General features: G+C 41.4%; 1 protein-coding gene across 3 annotated transcripts in view; it reads right to left on the reverse strand.

The window, feature by feature from the left end:
- Positions 1-8796: 8796 nt before the first annotated feature.
- Positions 8797-16376, reverse strand: part of cdh4 (cadherin 4, type 1, R-cadherin (retinal)) — a 200717-nt gene continuing 193137 nt past the window's right edge. For all 3 annotated transcript variants that reach the window (XM_044349577.1, XM_044349578.1, XM_044349579.1), the window contains 4 exons: positions 13065-13298; positions 12804-12943; positions 11328-11492; positions 8797-10721 (listed from right to left, as the gene is read on the reverse strand). In XM_044349577.1, the coding sequence (XP_044205512.1) occupies positions 10515-10721; positions 11328-11492; positions 12804-12943; positions 13065-13298 (746 nt within the window). In that variant the 3' untranslated portion in view covers positions 8797-10514. The remainder of the gene's footprint in view (positions 10722-11327; positions 11493-12803; positions 12944-13064; positions 13299-16376) is intronic.

Genomic DNA, 16376 nt, shown 5'->3' on the forward strand with positions numbered 1-16376 from the left:
ATATGTGCTGCATGTGGCACTGAGGATACTGAGTGAGGCTTTGTACATGAATGAGCTGAATGCCTTTAATTCCTTCTTACTCTACCTGTACACTGATAATTCCAGTTAATCCTCTAACATCTGTAAAGCCACATGCAGCACACGGTGTGTGTGTCCCCTGGGTCCATACAAGCATCTACTGAGCACAACTCCCATGTGCAGAACACACGGCTCTCAACCCAAAATGGAAACACACACACTCACACACAGTCTGCTACCAGTGTCCTCTTCTTTGTTGGGCTGTCTTGTTTGAGTCCGTCTCCATTATCAGCCTAACACATGGTGCATTGGCAACAGCTGCCACATCAGCTGCTAACATTCAGTACAACCATAGGCTGGAAATAATTAGGCCATTCTGCCACTGGGAGAGTAGCCTGATGTTACAATGATTGGGAGCAGCTTTCGTTTGCGCACCGACCAAAGAGGAACAATAAGTGTACATTTGGAGCCATCGGTGATGATCAGCCACAATTTCAGTTTCTATAATGAAAGTACATCTGGGAGCCAGTAGGTGGCAATAGCTCATTTTACCACATTACAGGATTCTGCTGTGGTGGACATGGACTGAAACTGCATCTTCATGTTCTTCTTTGTAGTTAATATTACCTAGTTACATTTGGTTGACTTAATTGTTCACATGCTTATATTTTGCTCTGCTGGGCACCCACATTACAGACTTCTAGGCCAAACTGTCAGGCATTTGCACAACATTTGGCAAAAAAGAAACAGTATGGATTGTTAATAATATCAAAGCATTGTCCTGCTGTGAAAAAGCAGAGCCAGATAAAACCTTGGCTTTCTGTTGTGAGTACAGAACCAGCGTGGCCTGACAGTCTCTCATGGCGTCTCTGTCTGGTGGCAGTGGTGAAGCAGGTAAGGCCTCGCGCCTTGTGCCTCAACCCAATCCAATATTTTTCCTGGTAATCCCCCCTTCCACTCCTCAACACTACTGCTCTTTCAGAGTTAAGTCCACATAAGCTCCCACTTGAGTGCCAGAGGCAGAGCAGCAACAGGGATGGTGCGGTTGCCTAGCGACGTCTCAGTCACTGCACCTGAGGGTGTTGGGTAAACACCCAGAGCTTGCCAGAGGGAAGAAGAGAGAAGTAACATCAGTGTTTCCTTCCATAACATTTATTAAAGGGGCTGTTATTAATTTGTTACATACGGTGTTGTCATTTTTGCTTTCACCCTAGGGCGAGATTATATAATAAACCATATCTAAAGCAAGTTTATTTGTGTGTGTGTGTGTGTGTGTGCAGGCACACTCATGCTTGTGAATGTTCGACTGCTCGTCTGTACTTCTGTACTTAGCTATGGGTGCTTTTGTCTGAATCCAAGATGGGTTTTGACTGCTCTGATAGTGCATCTCAGCAGGGTGTTCCTCTCGTGCTTTTATGATAAGTCTTCAGTCTAAAATTCTTTGCTTGTTTACGCTCACTGAAGGGCTCAGTTTTAATGATGGTTAGAGGCAGATAAAAGCTCTCCCAGCCCCCATTACCTACATGAAATGGAAGGTTATGAAATTCTTTATGAAGGTAAGACCCCTATAGCTAGATGAATAAGAAGGTTGTGATATTTTTTTCATTGACATTACTTTGCAAACCAATGAATTCAAAATTCCATTTGTAATCCCACCGTATTCATGCTGTGAGACAAATGCAACACTAAAAGTCAGTTAATTAATTTGATCCCTTTCAATGCCTCCTTGCATATTGTTGATTAAGCTCTGAGCTTATGAATAAAACTCTCTCCTAGGAGGGACATGAGAATGTGATTTGGATGAACTGATGTGGCACACTGTGATTCAGTCACTGCACTTTATCATCCATTAAGATCCACTAATCCAGTAGCCTATAACCATTTTCATCCTGAAATGAAAGAGAATGATTTTCAGCCTCTCTTGAGGAATCAAACCCTGAAATATAACATGCAACAACAGTTCATTAGTTTACACCTCCTCACAAGTCCATTTCCTGTGCGTCCCTGACCCTGTTCCACCCAGGTTAATGCTGACTTTAGGACTCTTTTGTTATGGGGTTGACCGGGGCAGTCTGCTTTGGCCCGGAGATACTATAATAAGGCCAGTGTTTATGACCGCTGCTGAATTGGGTTTGTAAGCGCAGCTGAACCTGTGAGGTATTGACGCAGGGGTTAATAGCCTGTTGGCCTCTTTAATGGAGCTGAATCAGGCCAAGCAGCAGGCAGAGTCAGCCCACAGGAGAAGAACATCTCGTTTTACAAAGTCATCTCCTATATGAGGCAGGACAGGCACCAAAATGTGTTGAGTGTACACACCTGTGGTTCACACAGAGAAATATGTGACATGCACTTGAACACACACTCGGACAGACAGAGGAACAAACATGCTGAGGTGCCAGACTCCACCTTTTTCTACATGACATAGGTTGATATGAAAGTCAGACTGACTTTCTGCATTTGAACCCACTGAGCTTTTATCTGGTTCTCAGATTGGAGCACTTTCTCCTTTTTCTTTCTTTCTTGATCTGATTATGATCCTCAAGAGTCTGCACACTTTAATAACTTGCTCAGCTAATGCAAACCCAGTGTAATGTCAGGAGATATTACACTTTGACACTAAAAAAAAAAAAAAGACTAGAAGAGTCTACAGCTATGCTAGCAGCTCTGCGAGGCTGTATTTAGGCACAACTAGTGTTAACATGCTGATGTTTAGCAGGTTCAATGTTAACAGTACCATGGCCACCATGTTAGTTTAGTTTACAAATATGCTAACATTTGCTAATTAGCAAACACTAAGTAAAGCTGAAACTGAATGTTGTTAGATGTAAACCAAAGTATTGATCAAAATGAAATTTTGACCTGATGATGGCACCAATGTTATACAATCAATCAATCAACCAATCAACCAATCAATCAATCAATCAATATATGATATATGATATATGATGATGAAAAGGTACTCTTAGCCATACTGGTCAGTGATGTTCCCCATCAGGACGCTCTTGATGGTGCAAGAGTAGAAATTCTTCAGTATTTGAGGGGATTTCCGGAATTTCTTCAAGCGTCTAAGGTGAAACAGTCTCTGCCTTGCCTTTCTCACCACTGAGTCAGTATGCAGCCCCCAGGTCAGGCCACCAAGTTACTTGAAGCTGTCTACCCTCTCTACCAAGGACCCATTGATATTAAACTGGGTGTAGTTCCTTCCCTGATTCTTCCCAAAGTCCACTATCAGCTCCTTAGTCTTGCTGACATTTAGAAGTACGTTGTTGTCCTGACACCAGCGGGTCAGATTCTCTACTTGCCTTTCCATGTTATCTGTGATCAGGCCTATATGGAAGTCCTGAAAGGCAAGTGAGATAAAAAAAAATCTGGAGATCTATTTTCTAAGTCTGATCTAAATTGTTTTCTCTCCTGTGTCCACAAGAGGCTGAAGTGCACCACTACCCTTTGTTCTCAATAGGATTAAAAGCATTCATGTTTTCTTCCAGGTGAGTTTTAATTTCTCCATGCACTCCAAACACGAGGTACATTTATTACATGTTAGTTATCTAACATTACTCTCCAGACTCCACTTTGAGAACCAATGACTTAGACCAATCTAAATCACCCTTGAGTGAGTACAGCAGGGGGCTCAGAACACAGCCCAGGGATGCTTGAGTGATAAGGATGAGGGTAGAAGAGGTGAGTCCACCTACCCGTCAGGAAGTCAAGGATCCACATGCACAGTGAGGTGTTTAATCTAAGGTCCTTGAGCTTGATGATGAGCCTGGAGGGAACTATGGTGTTAAACGCTGAACTGTAGTCAATGAACAGCGATCTCACATAGCTCCCTTTCTTGTCCAGGTGAAATAGGGTGGTGTGGAGGGATGTATGCTATGGCGTCTTCTGTTGATCAGTTGGGACAGTAGGCAAACTGTAGTGGGTCCAGTGTGCTGGATAGTGAGGAGCAGATGTAATCTTTGGCCAGCCATTCAAAGCACTTCATCATCACTACAGAGGTGAGTGCCACTGGGTGGTAGTCATTCAGGCAGGCTGTTCTTGTTTTCTTGGGCACAGGAATGATGGTGAACTTCTTGAAGCATGTGGGTATGACAGACTGAGCCAGGGACAGGTTGAATATCATTGTAAATACCGGTGCTAGTTGGTCAGCACATAGTTTGAGGACCCGCCCATTGATACTGTCTGTAATCTGTCATAGTTCTCAGACCTTGCCACATGCTTCTGGGATTGCCCTCCTGGAATTGTAGTTCCACTTAATTCCTGTAGTATAAATGATAAATGATCTAAATTGTTTTCTCTCCTGTGTTTATATATATAAATGAAAAAACAAATGTTCATGTATGCTGCTACAGCTTTCAATTACCTGTACCAATTCAACCTTGCACACTATATTCTTTATATTTCTTTCTTTAAACCTTAATTTTAAATTAATCATTGAATCCTATACCAAATTTCATGGCAACCCATCCAATATGATGAAAACCAAAAATGTCAACATCATGGTGGCACTAGGTGGAACAGTCTCCAAGAGTACGTACAGTTCATCTTTTTGCCACTATGAGTGTCTGTACATGATTTGATTTGATAGCAATCCATAAATTGTTGAGATATTTCAGTCTGGACCAAAGCGATGGACCGACTGACCAACGTTGCCATAGAGCACCACTATCATGGCTAGAAATTGTCAAATTCTGCCAAAAAATATATCACTTTAAATGAAATATCTGCAAATTCTGAATCAGAAAAGGCATGAAAAGGAATATAAAAGACCCTGAGTCTTTAGGTCAAGAAATTCTCCTCACCTTGAATCACTTTAAGATTCACAAAGACATGAATTATTAAAAGTGTTACGTCTTTAATGAGGAATCACCATGAAACATGTGTATATTATGCTGTATGAGTTTATGAATATAGAGTTGATATATGACACACACATAGCCTGTAACAACAAAGTCATCAAGCTGTGACCAATCAGCTTACATTACGCACATGACCAGATAGGTTGTCGTTCCTCCCCATCATGTTACTGTAATATCATCATAACATTTACAAGACTAATGCTGTTACACACGTGTGGTGTTCAATTATTTATTTATACTAATGACTGTGCTATACATCTATTATTCATTGTGAGCGCTGGTCTGTCTTCCTGAAGTGATGCTGACAGAGGGAAATGGAGGGGCAGATGGGAATGGATGCTTGATTGTACCCTAAAGGACACCAGAGACAGACTTGGCTTCAAAGGAATCATCTCCTACCATTTAGAGATGTAGCCAGTGTCCCGGGGAAGGCACTTAACCTGTGGCGGAGGTGAAGAATTATATCCAGTTGATTAGAGCAGCCGCTCTGCTCGAGGATGCAGCTTGGATTTCCCACTGCACTCTAGCATGTAATCACACAGAGAAGTCAGTCTCTACAGGGCTGCTCAGCATCAGGAGCACAGGTTTCAGGTACTTGAGTTGAGGATGACTGTCAACAAATAACAAAAGGGCAATCCCAGGATGCATTTTTCATTATATAAGTGTTCCTTTACCTTACGAGGCAGCTGGATTCGTGAGATCACAACATCACGAGATCACATGAAACCATCTGGCACATCAGGTTAGGTGTTCCTGAATATGATAAGAGTTTTTGGGCTGTTGTGTGAACATTCATGATCAAAGCTCTTAGGTTCATTAGGTTCATTAGTCAGTGGCACAAAGTATTCAGATCCTTTACATACTGTAACTTACTAGTTTAGATAAAAGTTCCGTATCACAATATGGAAATGCTTGATTACAAGTCCAAGCTGATAAAAGTTTTACAATTAAAGTGGTACTGCAATTATTTAGTATTGTATCTCCATAAATTTTGTTTGTTTTGCGGGATTTTTGTAATGAACAAATTCAAAATCTGACCTGATGAAAGAAGTCAAAGGATCACCAAAGTTATTACATTTTATCCTGAGTGGAACATGAATGTTTGTATCATAGAAATCAACCTCATGGTGGCGCTATAGGAAAAGTCAGGTGATCACCAAAAACATTAGGATACATCATCTGGGGAAACCTGAATGGGAACAAAACATTTTGTGCCAACAGTAGACATTTTGACAGCTGTAAGTAAATATAAAGACTAATGATGGCTCAATTACATTAAGCATCTCAGTAAGTCATGTTAGTGAATGAGCATGTACAATACCAGAGCCCTGAAACTGGCTCACTTAAATGGAATGCAGCCATCATTAATGTCATTAATTCCAGCTTTTGCTTTTTCTGCTTTCAGATGTCAAAATGTCTGCTGTGAAAAGCATCTATCCATCCAGTAATTCACACATAGTGAACTGGGGCTTTCGTAGTCCCTGGAGGTGCCTGCTGTTGCGTGATTTGCCAGTTTAAGAATCCAGCGGTGCTACTACACTACAGCCACTGTACCAGTACAACTCAATATTTTTAGGTAGTTTAATATGTATGATTGCATCCTATTATCTCATCTCATTTCATCTTATCATATGTCTAACATGTAAAAATGTAATTAGTGAGATAGTCATTATAGTTTTCAAACAAATGTAGTGGAGTAAAAAGAACAATATTTCCATCTGAAATGTAGTGTAGAGATATAAATAAGCACAAAATTGATATACTCAAGGTATAACTACTTAAAAATTGGACTTTAGTACTTAAATAAATGTACTTACTCCTCAACTCTGAATAAGTTAAGATTTATCTTAGCATTTCTATGTTTATTTCCGTTTCTTAATTAGTTACTCTCTAACAAAAAAACTAAATGATCTCTGCAAATGCTGTTTGATTGTGCAGATATAGTGTTTCAGAACCTTACTGAAAATAATTTCCTAATGTTGGTATTAGCTGGACCAGTCATCCATATCATGAATGGCTGGTCGTTAACAAGGAGATATTCTCTCCCCCACATGTAGCGGGAACATCAAATTTATTCTGCTGCTTTGATCTCATTTTAGACTGAGTCCTAAAATAGCAGGAAGCCCAGAGTGGTGTCAGCAGAAAAGCAGGCAGCAGAGCCAGCCCGTGCTGGGCGGTACCTTTGCTGAATAGCAACATCAACACTAAACTGTGAACAGTTGGCATCAGAACCAACATCCGGTGGTGTTTTTCAGATTTGGACCATTCCCAGCATCAGCCCAAGAGACAAACTAGCTATATGGAAAGTGAGTGAAAAGAGCCAGGCTTGGACATGTTTGAAGAGGAGAACTTTATTTACAACACACAACGCACTGGCTGCAAGCCAGCAACAAAGCTCTCAGTCTATGTACGCCATTTATCAAGGGGAGAACTTCACTTTACTTTCTTCTTTCACTCTGCCTATCTGCCACAGGGAAACCAAGTGAACCTCAGATAAGCCCATCAAAGAAACCTTCCATGAAGTTAATCTCCTTATCTGGCAACTAGCAATGGCCAAGATGACTTTTTTACCAACTTGATTATCATTTCAGAGCAGTAGAGCCCACCACTGATGAATCTCTTATTAACATGGGTCCACTATCCTGCCAAGTCTGTAGGCAAATTCATTATTGTACCAAAGGTTATCTAGTCCAGTATGCTCAATCAGCTCTGCTCATCTCTACCTAAATCTTTCTGTTGCCCACTCCTCTAATTTCTGGCCATAGTGCACAATACAAGATTAACTGCACTCTTGTTTCACTTCCTCATATCTAACCTTTTGTTTCAAACCATTTTCTAAATGTTATGCATTGTCCCTGCTGTGCTTGAATCGTCCCTCCCTCTGCTGACCCTCTCTTCCATCCTACTAATCACTTCTCCACACGGCCTACCTGCATCTTGCCACCACCTCATTTTTCTCCCTCTCTCTTACTGCCTGCCTCTCTGCTCTCTCTCTGGGTGTCTCATTAAAGGCGCTCTATCTAATGAGATTACGCCGTGGGGATTAATGGTGTGGCTAATTGATAGACACACAGCCGGAGAGGATTAAATCCCTTTAAGTCCCCAGTGGGTTTTTTGGCGCTTCAGCTGACTAATTGAAATCACAGGAATGGACACAAATATAGTTCTTGACCCCATACACTGCTCTCAGAGATGCAATAAAAGGACGAATAGCGAGTGTTTTATTAAAAAATGAAGCCAGTTCCGAACAATAGGGTCAAAGATTAACTGCGTAATTCCAAAGGGAGTCTGCTCCACTTAGTGACTCTTTCTAACAATTAAAATACATACATTCTACAGTTAAAAATAAAGAAGATGCAGCCAGTGAATTTGCAACTATACAAACTAATCATTTCATGAACACATAATGGTGGAAAGGCAGTGGATTTAAAGCCACCATGTATAGAATTTTTATATGATTATAGCATCTTAATTTTTTTTATTATTATTATTATTATTATTATTATTATTATTATTATTATTATTATTATTATTATGACAAATAAGACAATCCATGTGAAAACCGATGCTGTCTCTGCATTGCTTTCATCCCATTCATCATCAGTATTTCCTGGTTAGTACATGTGGGTGGGGGTAGTGGAATGCAATGCTGTCTGCCATAGTACTTTATTTGGTACTACCACTGGGGGGCGCCAAAGTCAGAAATATTTAAATCCTACATGTAGCGGCTTTAACAGTGGCCAACTCAAGATAAAGCTGTAATAAATAATAACTCTCAAAACAGGATCACTGTGGCCCATTATCATTTGAAGCTTTGAATGACATTGTTAAATTACCACTGTTGAACCAACCAGGCCTCTTCACACAGCATACACCTGAAGATGATGCATGTAAGCAATATTCCAAAAAAGATGGCACCTTTTCAAAACATGTCTTTATTTTCTAAAGCACACATCCAGTATCTAGATGAATGAATAAAAGAATTCCAGTACACTTAATAATAGAACAACTATCAGCAGGCATGGCTAATGAACCTTCCACTGTCCCAAGGCCAGAGGCCAGCGGGAGCAACACTGTCAGAGACAATACAGAGTGAAAGGGGAAGGCTGTGTTTTATATATAAAAGGAGTATAACAAAGCGTTTTTAAAAAACAATCTGCAAAATGAAAATAAAAGAGCAAAACCGAAACAAAGAATGTGTAAGCAGGCATCTTAAAAAATGGAATCATATGCTTCAACAGAAGAAAAAGAAAATATCTACATATTAAAAATGAACGGGCCAAAAATCCCCTAAGCCCAGTGAAGAGCTAGAGAAAGAGAGCAGCAACTTTTATGTCATCAATACTTCAAAAATAGGTATCTTACAGTATTTTTATTTTCTCAGTGTCTTTATACAGAGTATATTCATATAGTTTCTGCTGACTACTTTCACATTCTCACCACATAGTAACAAGTGCTTTGAGTAAAACATTTTGGAAAAAAAAATCATGCACCTTTAATACTTTTGTTGGCCTATAAAAAACGGGAATGTTCAAGGCGACAAAAAAATCTTTCGGTACTTGTCAGAGGTTTTTGTTCCAAGTCATTTCAAGTTCCACTTTCTTACACTGTCTGACTGATCAGATCATGCCTACATAAGCTTTACATTGTGGAGAAAGCAACACAAAACCATACAGGGCAGGCAAGCGTCTCAACATATAGGCTCCTAAATTCATGAGTCCACAGAGGAAAGGCAGGCATTCTCCACTAAATTAGAAAACCCCCACATGTATAAAAATGGTCTCACACAATGTCAGCGTGTCACTGCAGTTGTGTCGACAGGTGATGCTTGTGTAAGTCAAACTGAGCAGGTCCTTGGAGAAGAGGTTTGTCCTCACTTAAAACTCTTATTGGCTTCTTTCAGGCCATATTTCATTGGGTTATGATATCTGATAGTCTGCCCTGGTTGTGTCCTTCCCTCCTGGGACTGGCTGCTGGGGTTCATCTGCACCACTGTGAAGGGGAGAGGAGAGTGACAGGCAGGGCTGGTTTGAGGAGTGCAGGGGAGGCGGCGAGAGAACGTGCCTCCACTGTACTGCACGAATGGCAACCGATCCTGAGATAGCAGGAGTCTGATACAAAAACACACCACAAAAGGCACTTTATAAAATGACAGTGCTTCTGTTCTAAGGAAATTCAAGTTGACAGAGTGAAAGAGAGAGTCCGAGAGCATCTTCCCAAAAAACATTCTCTTCAGTGTGAGACTAAAGCAAGAGATGGTATTGTTTTAACAATCAATCAAAGCACAAATTCACTACTTGTGTCTCTCACGACCGCCTTGATTCGTCCCCAGAGAGCTCCGGGTCCAGCACGGTGAGAGAACAACAAAAATAAAAATAAAACATCACACTACAAACTCGCCACTAAAAAATATAAAGCCAGAATACAGTTGCGTTGCAGCAGAATTCATGTTTGCGGGCTCGGTCGCTGTGAGCAAACTAACGCAGCCCATGTAAGGGTCCATTCCTCACATGTCTACCGTGGAGCCTGCGTCATGTTCGTGGCCCCTGCCCATGGTTTTGAGGGGCATCCATCCAACCGATCCCGCCTCTCCTGACTCCTGCCACAGCCCTGCCCAGCCCCCCCCCAGCTCCGCTCTCAGTCATCGTCCCCTCCTCCGTAGAGGTCAGCCAGCTTCTTGAAGCGAGGGCCCCAGTCGTTGAGGTAGTCGTAGTCCTGGTCCCCTGAGCTGGTGGAGTTGAGCGAGCTGACGGAGCCGGCAGTTGAACCGCTGCCCTCGTAGTCGAACACCAGCAGGGAGTCGTAGGGAGGAGCTGTGGGGTCGTTATCTGCTGCCCTCAGACCCTGGAGACACAAAGACATGAAAGATCGATGATAAAATCTTCAACCAGGACTCTCAGTGACAGTCTGTCCTGTTCTGTGTGGTTACCCCGATATGTAAACATAGCCTTATAAACATGGATGTAGGCATTGTTGTCCACCGGCCATATAATAGAGGTGATGATTGTACTGTAATGGGTTCAGGGTGCACCTGCAACAAAACCTGTCTCACCCTGCTCAACCGCATGAAAGATTTTCACGAGTTTTTTATTGAGTGTTTTAATGTTCCATCATGGTCTGAATACTGTCTCGGTGCCAGACATTGAGCGGTTTACAGGGGGCCAAACATTTCTACTAGTGCTCCTGCTGTCAGGAATACAATTCTGGGAAAAAAGAGTGAAATTCTGCCTTTTTTCCTTGACATATTTAAAGATAATCCATTCTGGGTATTGTTGTTCCAAAAACACAGGAAATTTTCAGCTCGCAAAATTCATGTTGTGTAAAGCTTTTGCATGAATCACATCAATGAGGTAACAATACCACTGTGTGAACCACTGCTAGACTGCCTAGCTTTTAAATAGAAACAGTTAGAGAAACAACAACAAAATATTTACATCCATTCAAACCTACATCATTAATGAAATCTCCGATGTCTCCAGGGTGGGGCAGACTGGGTCTGACGGGATACTGTGACTCAGCGATCACAGGCCTCTCGTCCACCCTGCGCACCCCTGCCGGCTTATTGATGATGTGGTCCAGAGACTCAGGCTGCTGCAGCTGGCTCAGGTCATAGTCCTGGATGAAAGCCATGGAGAGAAAAAAATGAGAATCAGTTTGAACCTTTTTTCTAATCTAGCAATTCCCTAAATATACATTGTGTTTGGAATGGAGCACAGTTTCCAAGTTGGGATATATTCTCGGATCAGGACCCAGTGTGCGCCATCACAGTCTCACGGACTTTGATGTGCGTTCCTGTTAAGTCTGCGAGGGCTCAGGAGCGACCTGCTGTGAAATCTGTGCTACAGGGCTTTCTAACAGACTTTGACAGTTGACAGTGCTGCAGACTTTGCTCAAGAAAATTCCCACAATTCACAGTGTTCTGATGTTAAAAACAAGGATGTAAGAACATGTTTACATTTAAATAGCAGCTGTAGTTTGACTGAACATTTCTGACAATATATACGATGAGTTATCATTAAATTCACAAGTGAACAACCAACACTCAATTTTATGAACACCTGAGAGCCTCACGCTTCATTCACATCACTCTTAAAGCATGCAGAGCTCCTGCAACCTCTGACTCATCAATACTCACTCTTTCTCACAGAGACACACAAACACTCACAGACACTCTCAATTTGCTGATATCTATGTACTAATTTTTCTGACTGTACTTTGGACTTGCCGTTTTATTTGTATTCATTGCTGATTTCAGTGAGTCTAATCTGAGTCTGATTTGTTAGTACAAATGACTACACTGTATGTTGTAAACAGAGCTGGTCGATGAGTTCTTTTTACTGCTTTGCTGCAGCTGATAAATAATTGCACCTAATAAATCCTCACAGAGGTACTTAAGATTGAAAACATCCCTATACACACTGCAGCCATCTGATACCAGCGTATGTGTGTTTGTGTGTTTTTTTTAACTCATTTGGTGTGTGTGAGTGTTTGCAAATAGCGAGTATCAATAATAGCATAATTAATAATATAATAAATTAATCAAACATGCTAGAGCTTATCAGTGTTAAAGGTTTGTGTTTTTTTTAGAAAATAATATTAGATAAGAGGAGGTGGTGTGCAGTAGGTGTTTAACTTATATAAAATGTTTTTGGGCAGAAAAAAGCTCATCATATGGAAAGAGCTGCACAGTCAACTATATGTGGAATTCAAGCTAAGCAGCATATTCAGCCCCAGCACTTGTTTTACCGCAGAGGGCAGATTGAACCATTAAAAAAACTCTAAATCTCACTTAGTTTTATAAAAACTGAGGGGAAACTGGTGTGAGACTTATGTTCAAGAAAAGTAACATTGCTCATAGATGCCACTGCTGACAGCTTTTTATGACTTTGGTTTATATTATATACATTTACAATCAACAAACAATACCTGGTCCTCCTCTCCTCCTCCTTCCTCATCGTACTTGAGGATGTTGTCTCTGACGTCGTCCTCAGGGTCGATCAGCAAGGGTTTTGCCTGCCGCTCCTTCTCTCTGCGCTTCATCCACACCACAAACAGGAGAACCATGCCTGCGAGAAGAGGAAACATGAAGGGTTTATGAGCAGTGTGGTGGAGAGAAAAGGTGATAATATGCAGTGTCACAACTAAAATGTGTCATTTTTCAAGCTCCAGATCCATTGTTGTACTCACTGAGCAGTATGATGATACAGATGAGTATAGCGATGATGGCCCCTGTGCCGAGGCCGGCGGCCGCCACAGCCCCTGTGGTGCTGCAGTCCCCATTGTCATCACAAGGACACACTTTGACTCTGATCAAGGAGCGGTTTGACAGAGGAGGGTTCCCTGAGTCAGACACAATGACAGGGATCTCATACACACCTGCCTCCAGGTAAGGAATCCTCAACCTCATCTGAGCATAGTCACCTAGAGAGTGGGAGTGAGACAGTGTTGATGATGGAAAGCAAACAGTGGAAATGGGAGGAGGACATTAAGAGACGGAAGGGAATGTGTAGGAAGACATGAAGGAGGAAAAGAAGAAGACGAAGAAAGAAAAAATAAGATTGGACAGTGTACTGCAGAGAAATTACATTTTGTTTACTGCAGGATATCATGTGATCATGTGTGTAGGTACCCCTATCCCAAGGTGCAGCACCTCCAGGTGGTTGGCAACCTATAGGCCCATTTGTGTTTTTGCAATAATTAATTTTTTTCTGTCATGTGTGAGCCGGTCCAGCAAAAGTAGACCCTGCATGTAATTGTAGTGGATTGGGATAAAGACGTGTGGCTCATGGACCCGGTTGACACATTCTGGTTAGAATTGTCTCCAGCAGCTCGAGAAAGCCGTGATGTGACGCAGTCGCTTACTGTGGACATTACACTCCACCTCTACCAGAGCCTGTAGGCTACATTGCTTTTTAAATTATGTCAAGCAGCACAAGCTTTCCAGGTGATTTTTTTATTGTGTGTCGTATTGATGTATGAGTGTTTTCTTTAACGATTCACTTTAAAGATTAGAGAGGTAGCTTTCAGTAATTGTAAACGTTTGCATGTGCATAGTAGCTAATTAACCTGACGTGCCAGATGGTTTGTTACACAGAGCCATCTGAGAAGTCGTCCTTGGAAATTCTTTGGAAAAGGGCAGGCACTTTCAAAAAAAAAAAAAAACTTGGCAGACGATTGGATGAACCATCTGTCTATCACTGCCTATCACCGTCTTACCTTGCGAGGCAGCTGGATTCACGAGATCATGAGAGAATTGTGATAGGATGCTGATTGACAAGATGGATTCTCGTGTGATGGTGTGTTCTTGCAAATCCAGCTGCCTAAGTAGCTAATGTCACTGCAGCGAATATAGTGGGACATTTAAGCAGCAAAGCTAAATACTGTAGTTATAAACTCGACAGGACAGAGGAAACTCTCCAGGGGAAACAGAATTAAACTTTTAGCTTCTGAAATAAATTTTTTAGACCGCTCTGATGGAGCTCAGGGTTCATCAGGACGACGGCTGCTTTATTCCAAACATTTTCGCTGTATGAACCTGGACTGTGTGTGTGGAGCAGCTGACCTTTAGGATGTGTAGAAGAACACAGAACATTAATTAACATTAGATCCGACTGATCGTGTCGGTGTGTCTGGGGATTTAACCCTTACATACTGTTATATTCTGACCCTTCTTAGTATGAAGTGGCTCATTTTTGACTCGGCTCAAGTATCCCTTTATAATTAGTCCCTATACCAAATTTTAAACCACAAATGTATTTTGCATCCATATATAGCATATCTTATCAGTCATTAATAAATAGGTGATTAATCTTTCATTAATGTTTCAGAGAGCAGAGAGTGTTTTTTTTTGGTTTGACACTATTAATTTATGGTGAAAATATATTCACAATCACACTATATTATGATCTCATGTTATCTAAAACATGAGAACAAGACAAGGCATAATCATTTCTATGAATTTTATTGAAAGTGAAGCATGCAACAATTTCAACTGCCTGTAAACTACATGCCCTCTTCTTTTTCTGTCAATTGTACACGATCAACTCTGCACTGAGCATATTAATCATAAAACATACAACACTTACAAATTTCAAACTAAGAAAACTGCAAAAAACAACAACAACATTACTTTTGCAGTCCTTTTTTTTGTTGTGCTGAAGTTGCATCTCCCTCTCTTTTGTCCTCTTGTGGCAATTGTGACTGTGAGACTGCAGACTGATCAGGGTCAGGTTTGGACTACTGTGCTGCTGTAGCTGCTGTGGCTGGTGTGGCTGGTGTGTGGGGAAGGTGGCGTCACCTTTGCATGAGAGAAGTCACAAGGACCTTTCCTCCATTTTATCTATGTTGTCCTCCTCTTCTAAAACTTTCTCCTCAATTTACTGTCTCTTTTTTCATTTTGGAATAATAAATGCACCAAATTACTCTTTTCACTCCACCAAATCAGTGAAATAGGGGCTCAGGTACTTTTTTATAGTCCTATGAAAGCTACCCTCCACTACAGGGAGGACTGTGTTGGGCAACCACTCTGTTGGTTGCCTGGGAATTGATGGGTTTGATTTGTTACTTTTTATAGGCTTATTTGCAGGTTCAGACGAAGGCAGTTCTCATAACAGTGTAAAGGTCCCCCTTGAGCTCTGTCCCCACTGTCCCAAATTTGACCCGGAACACCCTCTTTGTGCAAATATTCATACCAGCTGCCCCAAAATAAGTATTTTTGAAATATTTCCATTTTTGTATGTTCTGGGCCACTTTAGGAAAAGCCATCAAATTTCAGGCTTAAAGAATGTCATTTAGGGTGTTTTTAATGCTTTCAAATGTCAAAATGGGTCAAATTTGACCCGAACAGTATGTAAGGGTTAAATAATCAATAATCAAGTCGCTGTGTCTTGTGTGTGAATGGACTCTCTTAAGTGTCTCTCTTAATGGACTTAATGTACTTATAGTTTCTGCTTCAGGGGGATCACTGCATGGAGTAAATAGTCAGTACCCCCCACACCCCCAACTGAAATCATGTTCTTGTAGCTATAAAAAAGCCGCAACCAAACAAATTGCACAGCAGTCATTCTGACATGCATGTATGCGAAGAGGCATTAAAGATATAAAAAACCCCACAACATATAACCCTCTGCATCTATCACTCAGTCAAGCTACGACAAGAGTCTCAGTGGGAGAAGAATCCAGGTATGTGATCAGATTTGTCCTCAAGACAACTGCTGTGATACATCCATCTGGGTGGATTAGGTGACAGATCGGCTGCTCGGGGGACAGGGAGATGAATGGATCTCATTTGTCACAAACGATAGATCGTATGTCAACACTGGATGGCACCCGCGTCTCTCACTGTGAGCTTTGTGAGACATTTTGTTAAACTTGGACTTCTCTCCCAGCTCAAAGCAATCCCTGGTCCCCCGATTGATGTCGCCAGTCATCCTGCAGAGGGATTTTGCATCCCATCTGTTAAGTTTATGGTTTAATTCAGCTGAGGATGCAGAGCATTCA

This window comes from Thunnus albacares, chromosome 4 (assembly GCF_914725855.1).
Source record: "Thunnus albacares chromosome 4, fThuAlb1.1, whole genome shotgun sequence".
Taxonomy (NCBI): domain Eukaryota; kingdom Metazoa; phylum Chordata; class Actinopteri; order Scombriformes; family Scombridae; genus Thunnus; species Thunnus albacares.